This window comes from Panthera uncia, chromosome B1 (assembly GCF_023721935.1).
Source record: "Panthera uncia isolate 11264 chromosome B1, Puncia_PCG_1.0, whole genome shotgun sequence".
NCBI classification, from domain to species: domain Eukaryota; kingdom Metazoa; phylum Chordata; class Mammalia; order Carnivora; family Felidae; genus Panthera; species Panthera uncia.
Window position 1 is genome coordinate 20874648 of NC_064811.1, and position 21383 is coordinate 20896030.

General features: G+C 35.5%; 2 protein-coding genes across 7 annotated transcripts in view; one reads left to right on the plus strand and one right to left on the minus strand.

Moving 5' to 3' along the window:
- TBC1D19 (TBC1 domain family member 19) overlaps positions 1–21383 on the plus strand; it is a 146737-nt gene that overhangs the window by 63662 nt on the left and 61692 nt on the right. For both annotated transcript variants that reach the window (XM_049631874.1, XM_049631875.1), the window contains 4 exons: positions 1869–1907; positions 3601–3713; positions 15921–15995; positions 19376–19438. In XM_049631874.1, the coding sequence (XP_049487831.1) occupies positions 1869–1907; positions 3601–3713; positions 15921–15995; positions 19376–19438 (290 nt within the window). The remainder of the gene's footprint in view (positions 1–1868; positions 1908–3600; positions 3714–15920; positions 15996–19375; positions 19439–21383) is intronic.
- The window catches only part of LOC125923550 (small ubiquitin-related modifier 2-like), a 46157-nt gene that overhangs the window by 10862 nt on the left and 13912 nt on the right, over positions 1–21383 (minus strand). For 2 of the 5 annotated variants that reach the window (XR_007458078.1, XR_007458080.1), the window contains exon 3: positions 6733–6845. The exons of 2 other annotated variants lie outside the window; for them this stretch is intronic. The gene's annotated coding sequence lies outside the window, so the exon portion shown is untranslated. Of the gene's footprint in view, positions 1–6732; positions 6846–20008; positions 20149–21383 lie in introns of those variants that run through there. One more of the 5 variants, XR_007458077.1, reaches the window with a different exon arrangement.

The following is a 21383-nucleotide window of genomic DNA, read 5'->3' on the forward strand; positions in this document are numbered from 1 at the left end:
AGATGGAGAGAAGAGCTAAAAGTTTTCCCCTTATAGTGTCAGTATCCTTTTCTTTTTTTGCTCTTAATTTTTAAATAACTTATAGAAGTATAGTGTACATAGTGAAAAGGGCACAAATCATAAGTATACAGATCAGTGAATTTTTACCACGTGAGCACACTTATGAAACCTCTGACTCCATCAAGAAATAAGAATATTACCAGCATCCTAGAAGCCTCCAGGCACACCTCCGGTCTCTGCCACCTCCGTGGGTGACAACTATCCTGACTTTTTTAAAAATTTAATTTATTTTATTTATTTTTAATTTTAATTTACATCCAGGCTAGTTAGCATATAGTGCAACGATGATTTCAGGAGTAGATTCATTAATGTCCCTTACCCATTTAGCCCATTCCCCTTCACCACCCTTCCAGTAACCCTCTGTTTGTTCTCCATATTTAAGAGTCTCTTACGTTTTTGTCCCCCTCCCTGTTTTTATATTATTTTTGCTTAACCATCCTGACTTCTAACATCGTAGGCTACTTTTGCGTATTTTGTAGTTTATAGATATGGAATCATACTGTTGATGAGTTCTGCCGTTGATGATCAGTTGAGTTGTTCCCACTGTTTGGTTATTACCATTATTGCTGCCATGAATATTCTAGTATATGTTCCTGGGTGCACATATGCGTGCATTAAGGTGTACACCTGAGAGTAAATTGCTAATTGTTCCAGGATGTGCATGGGTTTCCAAGTGGCTGCACTAATTTACACTCCCACCACCTTTGTACGAAAAGCTCATTTGCTCCACTTACTTTGCATTTAGAATTGACAGGCTTTTTCGTGTTAGGCGTTATGATGGGTATATATTTCATAGCAGCTTTCGTTGTGTTTCTCTGATGACTAATGTGGTTGAGCCTCTTTTCATAACTTTACTGGTCCTTTGGGTCTCCTCTTTTGTAAAGAACCTGTCACATATTTTGCCTATTGGGTCAGATAGTTAGTTGTCTGTCTTTACCAAGAGTTCTTTACATGTTCTGGATACAAGTCCTTTGCCACATATGTGTATTGCACAGATACTCTCCCACCCTGTGACTTACATTTTCACTCTCAATGGTGTCTTTTGATAAAGAGAAGTTTTTGTTTTTTTTTTTCCCAACTTTTTTTTTTTTTTTTTTTTTTTTTTTATTTTTGGGACAGAGAGAGACAGAGCATGAACGGGGGAGGGGCAGAGAGAGAGGGAGACACAGAATCGGAAGCAGGCTCCGGGCTCTGGGCCGTCAGCACAGAGCCCGACGCGGGGCTCGAACTCACGGACCGCGAGATCGTGACCTGAGCCGAAGTCGGCCGCTTAACCGACTGCGCCACCCAGGTGCCCCAAGAGAAGTTTTTTTTAATGTGGTTTAGTTTATGAGTTTTTTTGCCATTATGATGGGTACTTTAAAAGCAAATCTTTGTTTCTCCCATATAATCTTTTAAAATGGCATTTGTGTAGTGGGATTTTACCTATAATAGCATTAAGGCTTTATTTTTTTAGCTATGCTTTCATGGCAGATTAGAGCAGCAGTAGGGCTTTGTAAATGAAGCTGTCAAGAGGAGTGGACCTTTTTTCTGTTGTGAAAAGATATTCTGTTTTATTTTAACAATGCAAAATTAGTTATCAGTTTCTTCTTCTGATTAAATGTGCTTAACTCCCTTTTAATTTCCATAAGCTTTAAACAACTTACAAAAAAGATTTTTCTATATATAAAGATAAATATTCTTATAGTTTTATACAGAACCATTCAGCTTTAGAAATAATTAACAGTATCAATACCAGAAAAAAATATACCTATGTTGTTATAAATGTGGTTGATCATACTTGTGTCTAATAATTTTATCATTTTTAGAACTTTTTGAAAATGAGCATGTACGTATTGGGCAAAAAGGTAAGCTTTTGACTCTACTAATTATGATTTCTGAAAATGAAACAGTCTTAAGTAAATGTCTGCATCATGTACCTCCAACTGAAATTCAATCTCTGGAAAGCTAAAAATCTAAAAAAGAATACTATTTAACTATGTAGGTAATATAATGGGAATCTTTATAAAGAGGAGGAATGCATCATTTTGGCTTCATCAATAAATGCTAGACAAAGAAGAACACAGATGGTTCACTAAAAAGGAAATAATAAATGCAGACACACATTCTTCGAAAATGTGAGCTTAATCCATTCAGCAGAATTTCATTTTAAAATCAAAGAGGAAGGCTGTCTCTTTCATGCGCCCACACACTTCTCATTAGCGTTAATTGGAATATGCCCCTGCATTAGGAGAAGCTGTACTTCTCAATGACTGTTCACAATGGTAAGACTTAATACCCAAAGCGGCCCTTAGTGTTCTGGGGAATAATTTTTTCCCTATCTTTTGAAGATTCTTCTCCTTGTTTTTATAAATCTTATTTTGTCTTTGAAATGTGAAGTGCAGATAAGTCTTTGTGCCAGAATGTACCTTCTAGGGCGATTGTCATGTTCTAAACTCCATACTTCAATTTTTCAAAATAATATTTATTCAAGACATCATCATTTTTTACTCGTATGTTTGACGTTTTCATTAAACAGAGTTGCAAATTAAGGAATATGTCTCATTTCTTTTTTTTTTTTTTTTTAAGTTTATTTATTTTTGAGACCGAGAGAGACAGAGCATGAACGGGAGAGGGTCAGAGAGAGAGGGAGACACAGAATCTGAAACAGGCTCCAGGCTCTGAGCTGTCAGCACAGAGCCCGACACAGGGCTCGAACTCACAGACAGCGAGATCATGACCTGAGCTGAAGTCGGACGCTTAACCGACTGAGCCACCCAGGCACCCCATGTCTCATCTCTTTTATATGATCCCTTTGTTTCTTTTGGTTATGTCATTTTCATTTAGTACAAGTTTTTTCCCTTTTCTTTTAAGAATAAAATAATATATTAGACAAATATCGGCAGTTGTCTGATATGTCTTTTTTTGCTTTTATTTTTGTTTTGTGTGTTTTGGGAGAGCCTTTATTTTCAGACTTAATAGCTGGTATTTTCATTAAAGAAAATAAAAACGAAAATGAAAGCAAAAGCATAATATCTTTATTTTGTGAACTTGGCTGATTATAAAGAGCTTTTGGCCTTCTTAAAAGATTATTAGTTCTTTTCTGTTTTTAGTTCTTTTTTAAAAAAATCTCTCTTTTCTGTTGATTTTGGGAAATAGCTAAGAAGTCATCGAATTCTTTATAATTCTTAGCCATAATACTTCAAATACCATAGTACTTCAAAATACTAGAACATTCCTGACTTAGAGAATATGCCTAAGAAATTTATGTGTCTATATCACTAGTTTCAGATCCGTGGAACAAAGTGATTTCAAAGTACCTACATTAAAAATTTTTACCAAATTGGGTGGGAGGTAGAGGAATTTCGGACTCAACATGTCTAGGGCTGTAAACAGGGCCACATCAAAATTCAGAGAGTACAAGAAGGCTGTCAAGACGTGATATAATTATGTTAGATATAGAGATGAAATATTAGCTTCCCCAAAGATTTTTAGTTAAAATATTTCAGTGTTGTCTTACATTATGAAATTTGTAATGAGATTTTACTCTCCTTTTGCCAGTTCTAGCAGAACAAGATAGTGCCGCTGCTCAACAGTATATCAGACAAGGAAGCCCCACAGCACTGAGAGCGGAATTATGGGCTCTCATTTTGAATATTTCCAGTCAACCTGAGGTAAGAGTCAAAGAAGATAGGCTAAATTTGAGCTTATTGACATTTATTCTTCAATGACCAGTGATTCACATTGTTTTTTTTTTAAATTTTTTAAATGTTTATTTATTTTTGAGAGAGAGAGAGAGAGGCAGAGTGTGAGCAGGGGAGGGGCAGAGAGAGAGGGGGACAACGGAATCTGAAGCAGGCTCCGGGCTCTGAGCAGTCAGCACAGAGCCCGATGCGGGACTCCAACCCACGTACTGTGAGATCATGACCTGAGGCAAAGCTGGACCCTAACTGACTGAGCCACCAGGTGCCCCAGTAACCAATTATTCAAAATAGAAATACTTTTTTTTTTTTTAATTTTGGTTTCTTAGCCTTATATATTTACCCCCTTTTTCATTTACAAAAATCACTGTAGTTTTGAGTTCTAAGACAAGATTAACATAGAATAAAATCACTGCGTGCTTAACATGAAAGTTTTTGTTATCGATAATTAGTTGGATATTTTAAACTTACATGTACAAGAGCAGTAAATAAAATTTTAAGAAATGGAGTCTGCCAGTGGAGATCAGTGAAGACATGTAAAAGAACTGGGATATTAGAATAAGGAGAGATAAAAGACCACTCAGTATATGTAAATGAGCGCTTTCTCCCTACAGTTGCTTTTGAAACATGCACTATTTTTAGGGTTCTAAAAACTGACAGATTATGTGGCAATATTAGTTTTCTTAGTACAGAAACATTTTATTTTAGGAAATAAAATGAATATGAAGAGAAATCACCAACAGGTAAGTAACAGATTCAATAAAGAACAATTATATAAAACATTGATTCCTTTTGAAAAAAAATTTTTATTTTGCTTAAAGCCCATTGATCATATAACCCATCCATTTAAAGATTTTTAATAAGTAGCGAACTAATAGCTCCCTAGCCTAGTGGTTAAAAGCATGGGTTTTGCAGGGGACGCCTGAGTCAGTTAAGCATCTGACTCTTGATTTTGGCTTCAGGTTATGATCTCATGTTTCATGAGTTCAAGCCCCACGTTGGGCCCCACGCTGATGGTGTGAGGCCTGCTTGGGATTCTCTCTCTCCCTCTCTCTGCTCCTTCCCCACGTGCACAAGCACTTTTCTCTCTCTCTCAAAATAAATAAACTTAAAAAAAAAAAAAAAAGCTTGGGTTTTGGAATTATATGGACCTGGTTTCAACTCCAAGCTTACGTAAAATGTGCCATTGAGTGAGTTAAATTTCTTGAAACCTCAATTTACCCATGCTGAAATATAGGTAATAATATTTATATCATAAGGTGGTTATGAGAATCAAATGAAATGATATCTATGTCTTCTAACACAGTGCCTAACATGAATGGTCAACATTAATGATAGTAATAAAATAATACTTACATGTTGCATAGTTTTGTTATAAATTAATTGTAATTTAGAGTAGTGGTTTTTAAGAAAATCAACTATTCATATTATTGTAAGAAGTACACCTCTGACTCTTGCAAATTATGTTACGTGTGTGCTTTTCTGTGTATGTGTGTGTTTTAAACATCACTGTCAAAAATTACTTGCTTCCTTTCTGAAAGAATAAACCTTGTGATTGAGTTCCAAGAAGTTTTAGACCAAATGATATTGGTATCTTTTGTGGTGACACTAGAAGTAACAGTTTACAGAACAGAAGTGAGTGTACATTGGACATTTTGGGGGAGAGTGTCAACTCTTGGAGAAGAGATGGTAACTCTTGTCGATCTAACTGTGTAGGTGACCTACCAAGATCACTCATCAGGAGCTAGATTAACAAAACTTGTCTCTCCAGAGGAACTAAATGCTACTATTTTAGAAACAAATTTAGAATTTTTCCAGAAGTATCATCCTAGAGGGGCACCTGGGTGGCTCAGTTGGTAGAACATCTGACTCTTGATCTCAAGGTCATGAGTTCAAGTTCCATGTTGGGCATGGAGACTACTTAAAAAAAAAATAAGTGTCATCCTAGAATAAGAATAGTAATCCCAATTAAGTTCCAATAAAAAATGGTATTTTATTATAATGTTCAAAGGCAGTTTTCACACTTGAATTTTGGAGCTAATAGTCATCTTAATTTTTTTTAAGTTTATTTATTTTGAGAGAGAGAGAGCGAGCATGAGCAGGGGAGGGTCAGAGAGACAGCGAGAGAGAGGATCACAAGCAGGCTCTGCACTGTCAGCACAGAGCCCAACTCAGGGCTTGAATTCACAAATCATGAGGTCATGACCTGAGCTGAAATCAGAAGTTGGACGCTTAACCAACTGAGCCACCCAGGTGTCCCGTCGTCTTAATCTTTAAATGCACAATGGCAAGTCTGGAAATAGAAATTAATATTTGCAGAAAAGCAACCTTGATTTCATTGAATAAAACACTTTCCATCACTTTCACTTACTTTCAGGTGTAAAAGTATGACCTCAACAAACTAAAGCAGTTCCAAAATAATTGTTGTAGGTGGGGTAGGGTGGGTGGGAGGGTGGGGTGGGAGGGAAGAATAGTCGTTTCTTATCAAGAATACTTTATCAGAACTTTTTTTCAATCACTTAAAATAAGTGACACGTAGAAATGCATCATAATTGAGGAGTTACAGAGATAAGTGGAATATTTCACATTTCAGACCCATGAAGATATTTTTAAAAATCTTATCTCAATAGATAGACTGGATTTAATGATTTAAGTTCCTAGTAATTAATTTATTTCACTAGAACATTATTTACTTTGATTTTTTTCTCTTATTAAGGAAATATGTCCTACATTTAAAAAGATTGCTTTTGTATATATTCTTATATGCAAATCTCTAAGTGCCTATCAGGATATCCATATTTAGTAAACATTCATCCTATTTTAAATTTTTTTGCTTAATTTAGTTTGCTAAAGAATACTGAAAATTCTTCTCTACTTTGTTTTAGGTATTTGCTTACTGATAAAATAGCCAGGACTAGTATTAATTAAAATTTTCTTTAGTGAGTTCATAAGTTTCTCCACAACCTTCCCCAGGTCAATAACAATGCCTGACCTTCCTAGATTTTCCTGGTCAGCGCATTCAGTCTTCATAGTGCCCGTTTCTGACTTTCATTCTCCTCAACACTTCTTTTCAGAGTCTTAGCAAAACACCTCATCTTCTCCTTCCTGGAGAAAACAGAAATCATCATAAGAGACTCGCTCAGATTCCTTCCACCACATCTGTAAACTTATTTGCATCAGCACCTGTTCTTGCTTCCTGTACTTTTATAACGAAACCTTCTGAAAGAAAAGTCTGTGTTGGAGGCATCCACTTCCATTAATTACTCAGTCTACCATGGTCTGTCATACACCCCACTACATGACTACAACTGCCACGGCTAAAGTCACCAAAGAACAGTGGACACATTTTAGTCTTTACGTCTACTGTGTTTGATACTCTTGCTTACTCTGCCCTTGAAGTATTCCTGCTCTTTAATTTAGTTTGCCCTGTTTTCGTAGTTCTTCATTTTCTTTCTTTCTTTCTTTCTTTCTTTCTTTCTTTCTTTCTTTCTTCTTTTTTTTTTTTTTTTTCATGTCCATTTTGAGTTCCTTTGCTGGACGTTAAGGGCTCGTATTTGTAAGAATTCCATTTTGATCTTCTTTTCATTCTGTACTACATGTTGCCTGGCCTGTCTTATTTACAGGTCACTTATTCCCTAATGGCTTTGACTCTGTGTTCAGCCAAACTCTCTCTTACGCCTAAAACTTTAATTTCCAGTTGCCTACAGAACGCCAATATGTGTTCTGAAATTATGCCAGACTCCTGATGTCTAAAAGAAAAGGCATAATTACCTTGATGCGTTTGTGGTCCTTCAAGAGATGCTGTTTTATCTTTCTTTGCTCCCTGCAGTTCTCATCCTGAAAAACCTCCGCGGACTTTTGTCTGCTTGGAAACGCCTACTCTTCTTTTAGACGCAGCTTGTTCTGTCACCTTCTCTGAGAAACCTTCCTACCATTCTCTCCCCTGCCTTGTCTTCTCCCAGCTCCATCACCACTACAGTTAGATACCTTTTTCTCTCTCTCCTGTCATAACCAGGGCAGGAACAAAGGCCTAAAGACACAGAAACACATACCATACTTCTTCTTTTCTTTTGTTTTTTTTTTTCTTCTAAGTTTCTTTCTTTATTTTGAGAGAGAGCATGCAGAGGGAGGGGCAGAGAAGGAGAATCCCAAGCAGGCTCTGCATTGTCAGTGCAGAGCCCAACATGGGGCTTGAACCCACGAACCGTGAGATCATGACCTGAGCCAAAACCAAGAGTCGGACACTTAACCAGCTGAGCCACCTAGGCGCCCCGCATATACTATACTTCTTATTCACTTGGCTGCTGCAGTTTCTAGGTCGAATACCTGAGGACAAGGATTGTTTTTCCTCTTCACCATCTGTAAATGTCAGTATCATGTACAGTGTCTGAAAATGGTAGGCTCACATAATGTTTAATGACCTACAAAATGTTAGGAATGTTCTTTGGAGTCTTTCATTTCCTGTGAGTATATTTCCTTTTTTCTTTAGTTAAAGAGTGTAAGTCTGCATAAAGTACCAAACAAATATATATACTAAAGTGTAAATATTCTCTGATGCTGAAAATTTGGGCTACTTTGTTTCTCAGAGATGGCTTTTTATAATTATAATTTATTACTCTTAAATATCTATATTACTGGAGCTTAAAAATATCCTGTTATATTATTAGTAATCATTGCATTTTCTTTTTTTTTTTTTTTTTAATTTTTATTTATTTTTGAGACAGAGACAGAGCATGAACGGGGGGAGGGTCAGAGAGAGAGGGAGACACAGAATCCAAGCAGGCTCCAGGCTCCGAGCTGTCAGCACAGAGCCTGATGCAGGGCTCGAACCCACAAACTGTAAGATCATGACCCGAGCCGAAGTCAGACGCTCAACCAACTGAGCCACCCAGGCACCCCAATCATTGCATTTTCTAATTGCTTATATATTTTATAGACTATAATTAAAATATTAATATAAAAATCATTTATCACTATAACATAGTTATAATTTCAACTTTATTATCCATGTTTTTCTTTCATTTTATATGGATAAATTACACTAAAAATTACTGAAACCAAACATCCTAGATTGGAATTAGGAGGGCTAGATGAGTCACTAGCCAGTTCTGTAAGTTTGGCTAAGACAGTTAACTTGGCCAGATCTCATTTCCTTAATGTTCAAATAAGGCAGATAGACTAGATATTTCCAAGGTACCTTCTAAGTCTCAAATTCTCTGATTTGTTTTTATTTTTCTCTTAATTAAAAGTAGATTTTTGTCAGTAGCACTGTTACATGCCTAAAGTTATAGATGTTAAGTTATTCACAGCACTTTGAAGATATACTTCTTTATGGAAGCATACTGCACTAAGATTAAAAATTTAATGACTTTCTTTTATTGAAATATTTATTAGTTTCCTAGCATTGGTTATGAAGGGTATTTGTCATTAATTTATAATAAAAAACATTACAAATATGATTACAAATTACTACTTAGAATAGCAATTAACATGAAATTCCCTATGGGAATTTGTAAATTATAGGCAATAACGTAAATATGAATACATGTAGGTATGTAGTGGTATTTCATTGTTGTTTTCATTTACATTTCCCTCATGACATATGATGTGGAACGTCTTTTCATATGCTTATTTCCTATTTGTAAGTCTTCTTTGTTGAGGTGTCTGTTGAGCTCTATAGCCCATTTTTTAATTGCGTTGTTTGTTTTCTTGTTGAGTTTTAAGAGTTCTTTGTATATTTTGGGTAAAAGTCCTTTATCAGATATATCTTTTGCAAATATTTTTTTTCCTGGCCAGTGGCTTGTTTTCTCATTTTCTTGACATTGTCTTTTGCAGAGCACAAGTGTTTAATTTTAATGCAGCCAGACCATCCATTATTTCTTTTTATGGATCATGTCTTTGATTATATCTAAAAAGGCATCACCGTATCTAAGGTCATCTTGGTTTTCTCCTGTATTATCCCTATGAGTTTTGTAGTTTTCCACTTTACATTTAAGTCTGTGATTTATTTTGAGTTAATTTTTGTGAAGGGTGTAAGGTCTGTATCTAGATGATGATGATGATGATGATGATGATTGCATGTGGATGTTCACTTGTTTTATCCTCCTTTTTGTAAAGATTGGTTTTTGGTTTTTGCTCCCTCATATTTCCTTTACTTCTTTATCAAAGATCAGTTGACTATATTTATGTTGGTCTGTTTCTGGAATCTGTTTTGTTCCATTGATTTGTCTATTCTTTTGCCAATACCACATTGCCTTAATTACTGTAGTTTTATAGTAAGTCTTGAAGTTGAGCAATATCAGTCCTCCAACATTGCTCTTCTCCTTCAGTATTGTGTTGGCTATTCTGGGTCTTTTATTTCTTGATATAAACTTTAAAATTTCCTCTTTCTCCTTCAGTATTGTGTTGGCTACTTTGGGTCTTTTACCTCATGATAAAAAACTCTAGATAATCAGTTTGTCAGTATCCACAAAATATCTTCCTGGGATTTTGATTGGGATTGCATTGAATCTATAGATCAAGTTAGAAAGAATACATATCTTGTATCTGTATACAAGATACAAGATATGTATTGACATATGATTGACAATATTGATTCTTCCTATCTATGAACATGAGATATCTCTCCACTTATTCAACTTTTCTTTGATTTCATTCATCGGAATTTTGTGGCTTTGCTCATGTAGATCTTACACATATTTTGTTAGATTTCTATCTAAGTTGAAATTATTCTTTGGGGGGCTGGTGTAAATGGTATTGTGTTTTTAATTTCAAATTCCTCTTGTTCATTGCTTGTATATAGGAACATGATTGGCTTTTGAATATTAACCTTTTTATCTTGCAATTTTGCTGTAATTGCTTATTAGTTCCAGGAGGTTTTGTTTGTTTGGTTTTTTTTTTTTAATTTTTTTTTTTTAACATTTATTTATTGTTGAGACAGAGAGAGACAGAGCATGAATGGGGGAGGGTCAGAGAGAGAGGGAGACACAGAATCTGAAGCAGGCTCCAGGCTCTGAGCAGTCAGCACAGAGCCCGACACGGGGCTTGAACTCACATACCGTGAGATCGTGACCTGAGCCGAAGTCGGACGCTTAACCGACTGAGCCACCCAGGTGCCCCAGTTCCAGGAGGTTTTGTTTGTCAAATCTTTTGGGTTTTCTACATAGACAGTCATGTCATTTGCAAACAAAGACAGTTTTACTTCTTCATTGTGAATCTGTGTACCATTTATTTCCTTTTCCTGTCTTATATTAGCTAGAACTTCCACTATGATGTTGAAAAGGAGTGGTGAGAGGGGACATCCTTACCTTGTACCTAATTTTAGGGGGAAAGCTTTGAGTTTCTCAGCATAAGCATTACGATAGCTGTAAGTATTTTTGTAGCTATTCTTTATAAAGTTGAGGAAGTTCCCCTCTATTTCTAATTTATGAGAGTTTTTATTATAAATGGGTGTTGTATTTTGTCAAATGCTTTTACTTTTTCTATTGATGTAATCATATTTTTTTTTTCTTGTTAACTCATGATGTGATAGATTACATTAATTGATTTTTAAATGTTGAACCAGCTTTATAAACCTGTGGTAAATCCCATGTGGTCCTGGTGTACGGTTCTTTTTATACATTGTTGGATTCAATTTTGCTACTCTTTTGTTGAGGATTTTTTTTTTTTTTTCTATGTCCATGAGTGATATTGGTCTCTTTTCTATTCTTGTGATATTTTTGTCTGTTTTGGTGTTAGGGCAATGTTGACCTTATAGAATGAGCTAGGAAGTACTTCCCCACTTCTGTTTTCTGACAGAGATTGTAGAGGATTGGTAGAATGTCTTTTTTTTTTTTTAATCTTTTTTTTTTTAACATTTATTTATTTTCGAGACAGAGAGAGACAGAGCATGAACGGGGGAGGGTCAGAGAGAGAGGGAGACACAGAATCTGAAACAGGCTCCAGGCTCTGAGCTGTCAGCCCAGAGCCCGACGCGGGGCTCGAACTCACGGACCGGGAGATCATGACCTGAGCCGAAGTTGGACGCTCAACCAACTGAGCCACCCAAGCGCCCCTAGAATGTCTTTCTTAAATGGTCGGTAGTGAACCCCTCTGGGCTTAGTACTGTCTGTTTTGGAAGGTTATGAATTATTGAATCAACTACTTTAATAGATATAGGCCTATTCAAGATTGTCTGTTTCTTTTTTGTGTGAATTTTGGCAAACTGTGTTCTTCATATAATTGGTCCATTTCACTTGGTTATAAAATCTGTGGGTATCCAGTTGTTTATAGTACCACTTTATTATCCTTTTAATGTCCAAGGATCTGTAGCGATATTCCCACTTTCATTTCCAATATTAGCAGTTTGTGTCCTCTCTCTTTTTTCCTTATTAATCTGGCTAGAGGCTCATCAGTTTTACTAATCTTTTCAAAAAACCAGCTTTGGTTTTGATGATTTTTCTCTATTGATCTTCTGTTTTCAGTTTCATTTATTTTTGCTCTAAATATTATGATTACTTTTTTCTGCTTACTTTGGATTTAATTTGCTCTTCTTTTTCTAGTTTCCTAAGGTGGGAACTAAAATTATTGTTTTTAGATTTTTCTTGTTTTCTAATCTATTCATTCAATGCTATAAATTTATCTTTAAGCACTACTTTCGTGCATCCCACAAATTTTCGTAAGTTGCATTTTCATTTTCATTTAGTTCAAAACATTTTAAATTTATCTTGAGAGCTCTTATTTGACCCATGTGTTATTAGAAATATGTTGTCTAAGTGTTTGGTCATTTTTCAGTTGTCTTTCTGTTACTGATTTCTAGTTTAATTGCATCGTGATCTAAGAGCAGACATTGTGTGATTTTTATTCTTTTAAATTTGTTAAGGGTGTCTTATGACCCAGAATGTGGTCTGTCTTGGTGAATGTCCCATGTTAGCTTGAGAAGCATTCCCATTCTGCTGTTGTTGGATGAGGTAGTGTATAGATGTCTATTATATCCAGCTAATGGATGGTGTTGTTGTATTCAACTTTATCCTTATTGGTTTTCTACCTGCCGAATCTCTCCATTTCTGATAGAGAAGTAATAAAGTTTTATTTCGGTTGGAAATTTATGGTTTGTTGAATAAATGATGCTGATAATTAACCATCTTTCTGAAAGAAAACAGACCTTTTGCTTATCATATTTAAAGATAAGTTACAAGTAGATTATAAATATTTAAATAAAAATAGTAATTTTAAAAAAGATAGAAAAATATTTGTATAAACATATGGTAAGATATCCTTGCCTAAGCAAAAAACAAACAAACAAACAAAAAACCCCAAAGCTATAGGGAATTTTTAAAAAGTTGTCAATGTATACCATAAACAAGAATCAAACACTTTTTTTTTAATAAAAAGTATTTGTAATTTAAATGACAAAGCATTAATCCTCATTATAAATAGACTGACAAATTAATAAAATAATTATAACCTAGTAGAAAAATGTTATGAAAGGCAAATCATTGAAGTAGAAATTCAGATGCCCAGTAAACAGATGAGAGGATGTTCACCTTTATTGTTATTTGGGAAAGTGCAAATTAACACAACAATAAGACACCCATTTTTCATCCGTGAGAAAGTTAAAAGAGGTGAGGATGTAGATAAACTTGTGCATTCATGTGTGGCTGGTGGGAATCTGAATTGATGATTTTTGGAAAATGGTTGGGCAAACTATAGTCCAGCTAAAGTTATGTATAACCCTCAGCCTATAATCCTTTCTTCGTCAATGTATTCCATAGATACGAAAGCACATGTGCATAAGGATATTTATTACAGTGTTATTTGTGGTGGCAAGCAACTTCAGTATCCATCTACAGGAGAAAGATTAAATTATGGTCGGTCTATGGCACAGCTTTAAAAATATTACAGTGTATTTAGCTATTAAGAAGAAAGACAGATGTATATTTGCTAACATAGAGGGATGACCATGATATGTCTAAGTGGGAGAAGCTGAATGAGTATCGTATGATTCCAGTTTATGTTAAAAAATGACAACCAAAACCCTTACATATAATTATATATTTGTACAAATTGAAAGCTATGGAAGAATACAAATTACAAATAATGTTATAAATACAACACAAATAACATTCTTTTCTTTGGGAAAGCAGAATGGAAAAAGAAAGGATTATTAAACTTTTTCTTTATCCAGCTGTAGATTGTTTCACTTTTTTTTAACAGTCATATATCGGTTTGTGATTCTTTATTTATTTTATTTTTAAAAAGAGGCATAACTCTGAATTTCTTAGGTTTTCCACCCCCGTGGCTAGGAAATGTTAGAGTATAATGCTAGGCTCTTTGCCAGTTGTCAAGGGTTGGTATTTGAATTAGGTACTATTCCTATCTTTAAGAATGTTCTTTTATTTTAGTGAGAGAAATGGATTCAATAGGTACAATGGAAGTTAAAATAATAAAATAATTTTGCCTTAGTTAAGAAATCAAAACATCATAAATAAGAGCAAAGTAAGACTTTTTTTAAAATTAAAATTAAAACGACTAAAAGTAGCTAGTAAATCTCCAGATTATCTTTAGGCAAAGAGCACTTTCACCCAAATCAGAGCACTCTGTATTAAGCATCTTTCAAGATTAAGAAATTAATTTCAGGGGTGCCTGGGTGGCTCAGTCAGTTGAGTGTCTGACTCTTGATTTTGGGTCAGGCCATGATCCCAAGGTTGTGGGACAGACCCCCCGTGTCTGGTTCCCTGCTGAGGGTGGAGTCTACTTGAGATCCTCTCTCTCTCCCTTTTCCTCTGCCCCACTCCCCAGCTCGCTCACTCTCTCTCTCTCAAAAAAAAATCATATTTCATATTTCAGGAAACATATGTGCACACACACCTATTGTGTGCAAGGCAGGTGCACGCAATAGATACTCTTTGTCCCGAGCAACCCTGTCCCACAGCTCTTCCCTGTCTGAGGCAATATCTTCCGAAAGATTCATACGGATTGGTGTGTACTAGTGGAGCCAAGCAGTGTTTGGATATGGGCAGAAACTAAGACTAAAGTGCCTAAGAGATGACTGGAGGGATTTGGAGGAACATAAGGGTCAGCTAAGACAATGAGTTGCTATTTCCATCTGTCTTTAAGACAACTACTGCCACTTGATCCTTACCTTCATTCTTCTTCTTCTTCTTCTTCTTCTTCTTCTTCTTCTTCTCCTTCTCCTTCTCCTTCTCCTTCTCCTTCTCCTTCTCCTCCTTCTCCTCCTTCTCCTCCTTCTCCTCCTTCTCCTCCTTCTCCTCCTTCTCCTCCTGCTGCTCCTCCTCCTCCTCCTCCTCCTCCTCCTCCTTCTTCTTCTTCTTTAATTAATGAATGTCCTGACCAACTATTAACCTGATGCTTAACTGGATTATAGTTTCAAGCCCCTCCTCCTTTTTTCCCTTCCTCCCTCCTTCCATATTTTTCCTTTCCTATCTTTTTCTCTACTTTCCATCTTCCCTCTCTTTTTTCTATGTCTTATTCTCTATTAACTTAAGCCTAATCTTTTCACTGTATACAGTTAATCAGATTTTACAGTGTTATGGAACCATATTCTAATATTAAAAAAACTGACTTCTTTCGTATGCTCTGTGATTGTATTTACTGGCAGAGATGATTTGTTATGTTTAACCTTTTTATTTTATGATAATTGAGGTACTAGAACAACAGTACAGAGTAGTCCTTATGGGTTTTTGAATAGGCTCTAGGGCCAGGTTTCCTTGGATCAAATCTCACTACCTTTGTGGCCTTGGACAGCAAGTTACTTTTTTCTCTGGGTCTGTTTCTCAAATATGAATGGGAATAATAATTTTTAAAATTGGAATAATAATCACTGAACTATTTTATTTTGTTGGTATGGGATTAAATGAGTTAACTCATGTATGGTGGGTAAACAGTTTCTGGCACCTAGTAATTAATAAATATTTGCTATTAAAGTTAAATTACAGCTAATTAATTTAGGAAACATTGATTGAATACCCACCAGGTGCTCAGATCTTATCCTAAGTGATGGGATTAAGTATATTTATTAAGTGTCTATCATTAGCTAGGCATGGAGAATGTAGTGAATGAAATAAAGTCCTCTTAGAGTTCATAATACTGTTAATGATTATTACTTATTAAAATTTGAGGCTGACTCTATAAATGTGATTGGCCTTTAATTTTATTTGTTTGTTTTACTTTTAAATCTAGGATATCTTATATTATGAGCAGCTCAAGACCAATGTGATACAACATGACCTTTTGGTGGATAGTCTAATCTATAAAGTAAGTAAAAGTGTATAGTTTTTTCATTTCAGAAATACCATTTAACAATTACTGAGAGTCTTGAACATGCAGGGCCTGTATTTTGTATGATAATATAGATTAACCTTGAAAAATAATTGTAAGTGGTCATTGTACTTGTAAATTTAAGGTTCACCTTCAAAATTTGTAGTCTCCAGTAAATATTATCCTCTTTCCTTTTGAAGTTGTCCTCATGATACTTTCCTGGTACTCTGATTTTTTTGATTAAAAGAATGATAACATTTCTTATTCCTATAAATTCAAGTTATCCACAGAGACCAAATAAAAATGCAACTGAAAGGAAAATCAGACTATATTTTTCAGAGTCAAAATCAGACTGATATTTTTATCTTATTTATCATGATTCTTTAGGGCCTACTTGTTTATTCTCTTGTATTGAAGTCATTTTTCATTTTTAATATTTTGTAGTTTCTAGACATGTGGTTAAGCATATCTCAAGTTCATGATAGGGATACACTGAGTTTTTGTGTCCAAGCGTCTGATACCGAGTTGAAGATTGAGATGTTGATGGTATAAGCATGATATAGGATATGACTGATTCTGGATTAATAATTGGGCTATTTAAAAGACTTGTATATTTTTAATTTAGAACTTGTAAGATAGAGAAGGAGGGCATATTAGTTCATCTCTCAGAAATGGGGGAGAGAAAGTTACACATGGAGTATCTGAAGATTTTTGTGGGTGGAACGTGACCAAGGTTAATAAAAATAGTAGCTACTAGCATTTAATGACTGTTTACTATGTGCCTTACAGTGTTCCAAACTCTTTATGTAAATTGTTTAGGATCCTAAAAACTACCCTTAACAGTAGCAGATACCAGCACTTAGGTATCATTTATAGATAAATGCATTCCCCCCCGGCCCCGGGGAAAAAGCCTTACTTTCTGGAAAATCATGCATTAAAGATAATAGAGCTTATGGGAAAAATAGGATTGAGGTAATTTTGCAACTCTGTAACCAGAGTACTAACAAAAACAATTACTGCTAGTTTGGAAGATGCATTAGACAACTCAGACAGGCTGCTCCTACAGAAGCTATTGAAAATGTACAAATATAATAAAGTAGAAATGCTAAACTAATGCAGATGGAAGTGGTGTGCTGGGCCCCGGGGCTGCTCTTAAGGTGGGCACAAGAGGGAGTCTAGCAGCTAAGGGACGTGCAGGGCCAGGGGTATGGCTCTCTGCAGAGGGATCCCCTCGTATAATCATTCGTTTTGAATTTTCTGGAAATACGATTATGAGGGCTCATGCCTGTACAGCAACTGAGCTGAAGGCATTTTTCCTTTCTTGCTGAAGGCTGTAATTCTACACTTGCCATCCTGGCTCCCCTGTTAAAAGAAAAGTTGCATGTGAACCACCACAATTTCCATGTTGTAACAGACAGCATTCCCTTACCCACCAGCCACATGTTGACACGCGTTATAGCAAAATAGGAAGTACTGTTATTTTACTGTTTTATAGATGAAGGAAGTGAAGAAAGATTAGGGACATTAATTAAATTCCCATATTAAGTAGCAAAGCCAAGATTTGAATGGAGGTGATCTGACTTCACAACCATACTTTTTAAATCACTATTCTCTACAGGAAGCAGAGTCTTGACTCTCTCAGAAGTTTTACGTAGATTTGGATCACAGGTACTATTGTTAAGTTTAAGGTCAAAGAGTCAAGCTCAGGGGATTATTTTAGCAACAGCGTTAGAGATCTTTTGGGCTTTAAGACCTTTCAACCTCTTTTCTATTCAAATGAAAGAAGCCCAAAAAGGGAAGAAGTTCAGAAAATCAGGGAGCGCTAGCTGAGGATTCCCTTTGCTGCCAACATGAGTTTCATTTTGAATCAGTAAAGAAAATCTGTTGTGAGAAAGAGGTAAACAGTTTGTATCTGAGAAATGGATGTAAGTTTTGGTAGAATCAATCCTGACTGTCCACAGCATGAATATTTTTAGGAAGATACCTGTCTCTGGTTGTTCTGACTTGTATGTGTTGAGCTTTGCCGATCTCGTTGGAGCAACTCCAAATGTTATTAAAGTCAGCTTTTAAGGGAATGGGCATTTAAGATAATTATTTGAAATTTCGTGACAGTTTCATATGGCAAACACTAATTTTTAATCTATCTGAAAATAAAGTAAGATTATGTTAGTGGTTAAAGGAATGAATGGAACAAGGCAGCACTAAATTTGGAACATCATCAAACCTTCCCTAAGCTAAATTATTAAATGGTTCTCTCTGGACTATATTTTTTTTCCCACAAAAGTTGTGTGGTAGCCACACCTTCTATAGTTTTCCATCATTTACTATACCAGTTTATACCAGTGTTTCTCAACCTTTTCTTCATCATCAACTCCCTAAAGAGAAAACGTTAATTTTTCTCTAATATAAAAAAATTAAATACCAAAGAATAAAATTTTGTTGGACAGAGACAAGCTTTGGAGGTCCATAAACCATTATAATATGTAAAACTTTTTGGCTTCCGAGAACTAATTCTCACCCCCTTAGAGGCAATATCATCCCCTCTGCCCATGTTGTCTTCTGACTTAGAAGACTAGCCTCTTTCTTTCCTCTTAATTTGTGTCTTTATAATTAACTTTTTCTAGACTTAGAGTGCATTCACGCCTTCCAGAGGCACCCATGACCCATTTCCTCCTCCCTTAATGGATCCTTTGCTCAACAGCCTGGTTGAAATTTGTAGACTGAGCAATATTATCTTGGATTTCTTTAATATTTCTTTGTAACTGTTCTCATATTTTTACTGTGTGTGTATTCTTGCTGGTAAGACTATAGACTTCTTGAAGATAAACATTTGTTTGGTGGGTAATATGCAATGACTTGCAAATGAATAATCACAAAGGGGTGGAAGATGTTTGGTATTTCAAGGGAATGTCAAGAATGTAAACTTGAACAGTAGAGGATGATTTGGGAACTAATTTCGGGCCAGATTGTTATGATTACTTCTGGATGTTATGATTGTATCTGTTTTTCCAACGTTAAGACACTTAAATACTAGATTTAAATAAGATTAAATATTAGATTTAAAGAAGATAAATATTGAAATAAATAATAAGGAATTACTAATGGAACCTAAAACGTTGTAAGCAATTTGAGGTGTAATAATGTGTCACATATATTAGTATATGTATAAAGTATATAAAGTATACTTATATAAGTATAAATTACTTATAAAGTACATATAAAGTATATTTATAGCAATGATGAAATCTGATTGAGACATTTATAATCATACATAAGTAAGATCATTGCAGTATTGTTTCTAGATATTGCATTTATATCATAGTACTATAGACCTATACCTTTAGGTTCTTTTCAGGACTCTCTACCTTTAATTATAGGATGTGAAGTTGACAGCAAGCAATGATGATTATTATTTTGTATTTGAAGACTATTTATATCAGGTAAGTTGAAAAATCAAAGCGTCTAATGTTCTTGTTTTAAGTGCTCTAACTCAGCATACTTTAGCCGAATTCTCTGTTGTTAGCTGAATTCTGCCAAAATCCAAGCCATGTTCATTTTTTTTTATCAAATGTCGTAAGTTTAGAATCAGGTTAACTTTTTTTCTTATGTGGGATTGGGTGGGAGAGTAAGAGTTCTCAAGTGAGTGCGTGGACTGTTTGTTTTGGTCCTATCTGCTAGCACAAGGACAGGTACAGACACAGATTCTTAACCTAGGGGTCACATTCATGCTGAAGCCGTCCCACGGTGTTTGGAAACAACATTTTACGTGATACTTTTCTGTTAAAAGTACTGAAGAAATAATTAAATGTTTTGAAGTCAGTTTGAAGTGTCTTGATTACTCTTTGATCACCTCACATGCTGATGTTGTAGATGTTCGGGTCCTTACCTAAGTCTTTTTTATATCCAGTGAAATTAAAACATCTTATTATAGGTAGAAAAGAAGTCATGATATAGAATTGCCTAGATGATACTCTTTGTTTTTTTTAAAGATCACACATCTATATTAATAATTTGATTTTGAGTGTCAAAATAAATGCCATGGAGAAGATATCTAGTTTTCACATAGTAATATCAGCTTGCTTAAATATAAATCAGTTCCAGCTGTTTGGATTAGCAGATTTCTGTCGATGATAGTGGTGGTAGTGTGCATCTGTTTAAGAAAAAGATAGAGTTAAATAAGAATTTCTCAAGTTTTAATTAAGTATTCATTCCCAGAACTGAAATCCAAAGACTTCATTTATAAAATTAATATTTGTAATAACCTAAAAATAATTTTAAGAGAACTTTAATGATTTCAAATATGTGATAAAAAATAAAGATCTAAAGTTCCATTTTAATATAAAAATAGGTATTAAAATTCAGAAACCACAAAAGTCTGAATTTATTTACTTATGTGACTGATATGTACCCCAGTGCCTAATTGTTAGTAATCAGTAAAATTTCAAATATACAGGTAAAGTTAATGATTCGTCTATATATTAGTGTTATTTTACTGACAACCTCTAACCTTAAGAAAATTGAGTGGATATGATCACTTTTGGAATGGCAGCATAAGGAGCTCCATGGAACCATCGCCAGCAGAAAAACCCTAACTAGTGAAAATTATCTTAGGAAAAAAAATATTTAGGGGCGTCTGTTACTGTTAAGTGTCTTACTCCTGATTTCGGCTCAGGTCGTGATCTCACGGTTTGTGGGGTCAAGCCTGCGTCTGCGCTGACAGTGTGGAGCCTGCTCGGGATTCTCTCTCTCCCTGTCCCTCCCCTGCTCATTCTCTCTCTCTGTCTCAAAATAAACAAATGTTTTAAAAAAGATTTAAGGTATCTGAAGACAGTCCTAAGGTAATACATCAAGTCAGAAAAAAAAAAAAAAAGATTCAAGAAAGGCTACTAAATCCCAGTAAGAACTGTCTCTATCACTTGAGCCATGACATGCTCTCTGCCTCCCCTTGCCCCCAGATCAACGTGACAGAAGCTTCAGTTCATCTGAGCGTGACCTAGAAGATGGGGTTACCTTCCCCTCTAACTTCCAGTCAAGGGCTACAGTGTCTCTACAGAAAGTGTAGGTGGCCAGTTTTTCTCATATCCTTTAGCTCTTTGTTGCAGATGCGAACTTCCAGAATATTGCTGGCAAGAAGTCAGAGGCTCCCTTCTTCCACCTAGCCTCCACTCTCAGGCAGGCCTCGCTCCAAATATGCTACCTGCTCTCAACAGGCTGAATATACTGGGTCCCCACTGCCCTCACCCCGGTTTGCTCATGGAGTGGCAGTTCCTCACTGGGAGAGGCAAGCTGAGAACACCAGACATTCCTGTCCCCAACCAGAGGTTACTGGGGGGAGAGTCTCTCTCTCTCTCTCTCTCTCTCTCTCTCTCTCTCTCTCTCTCTCTC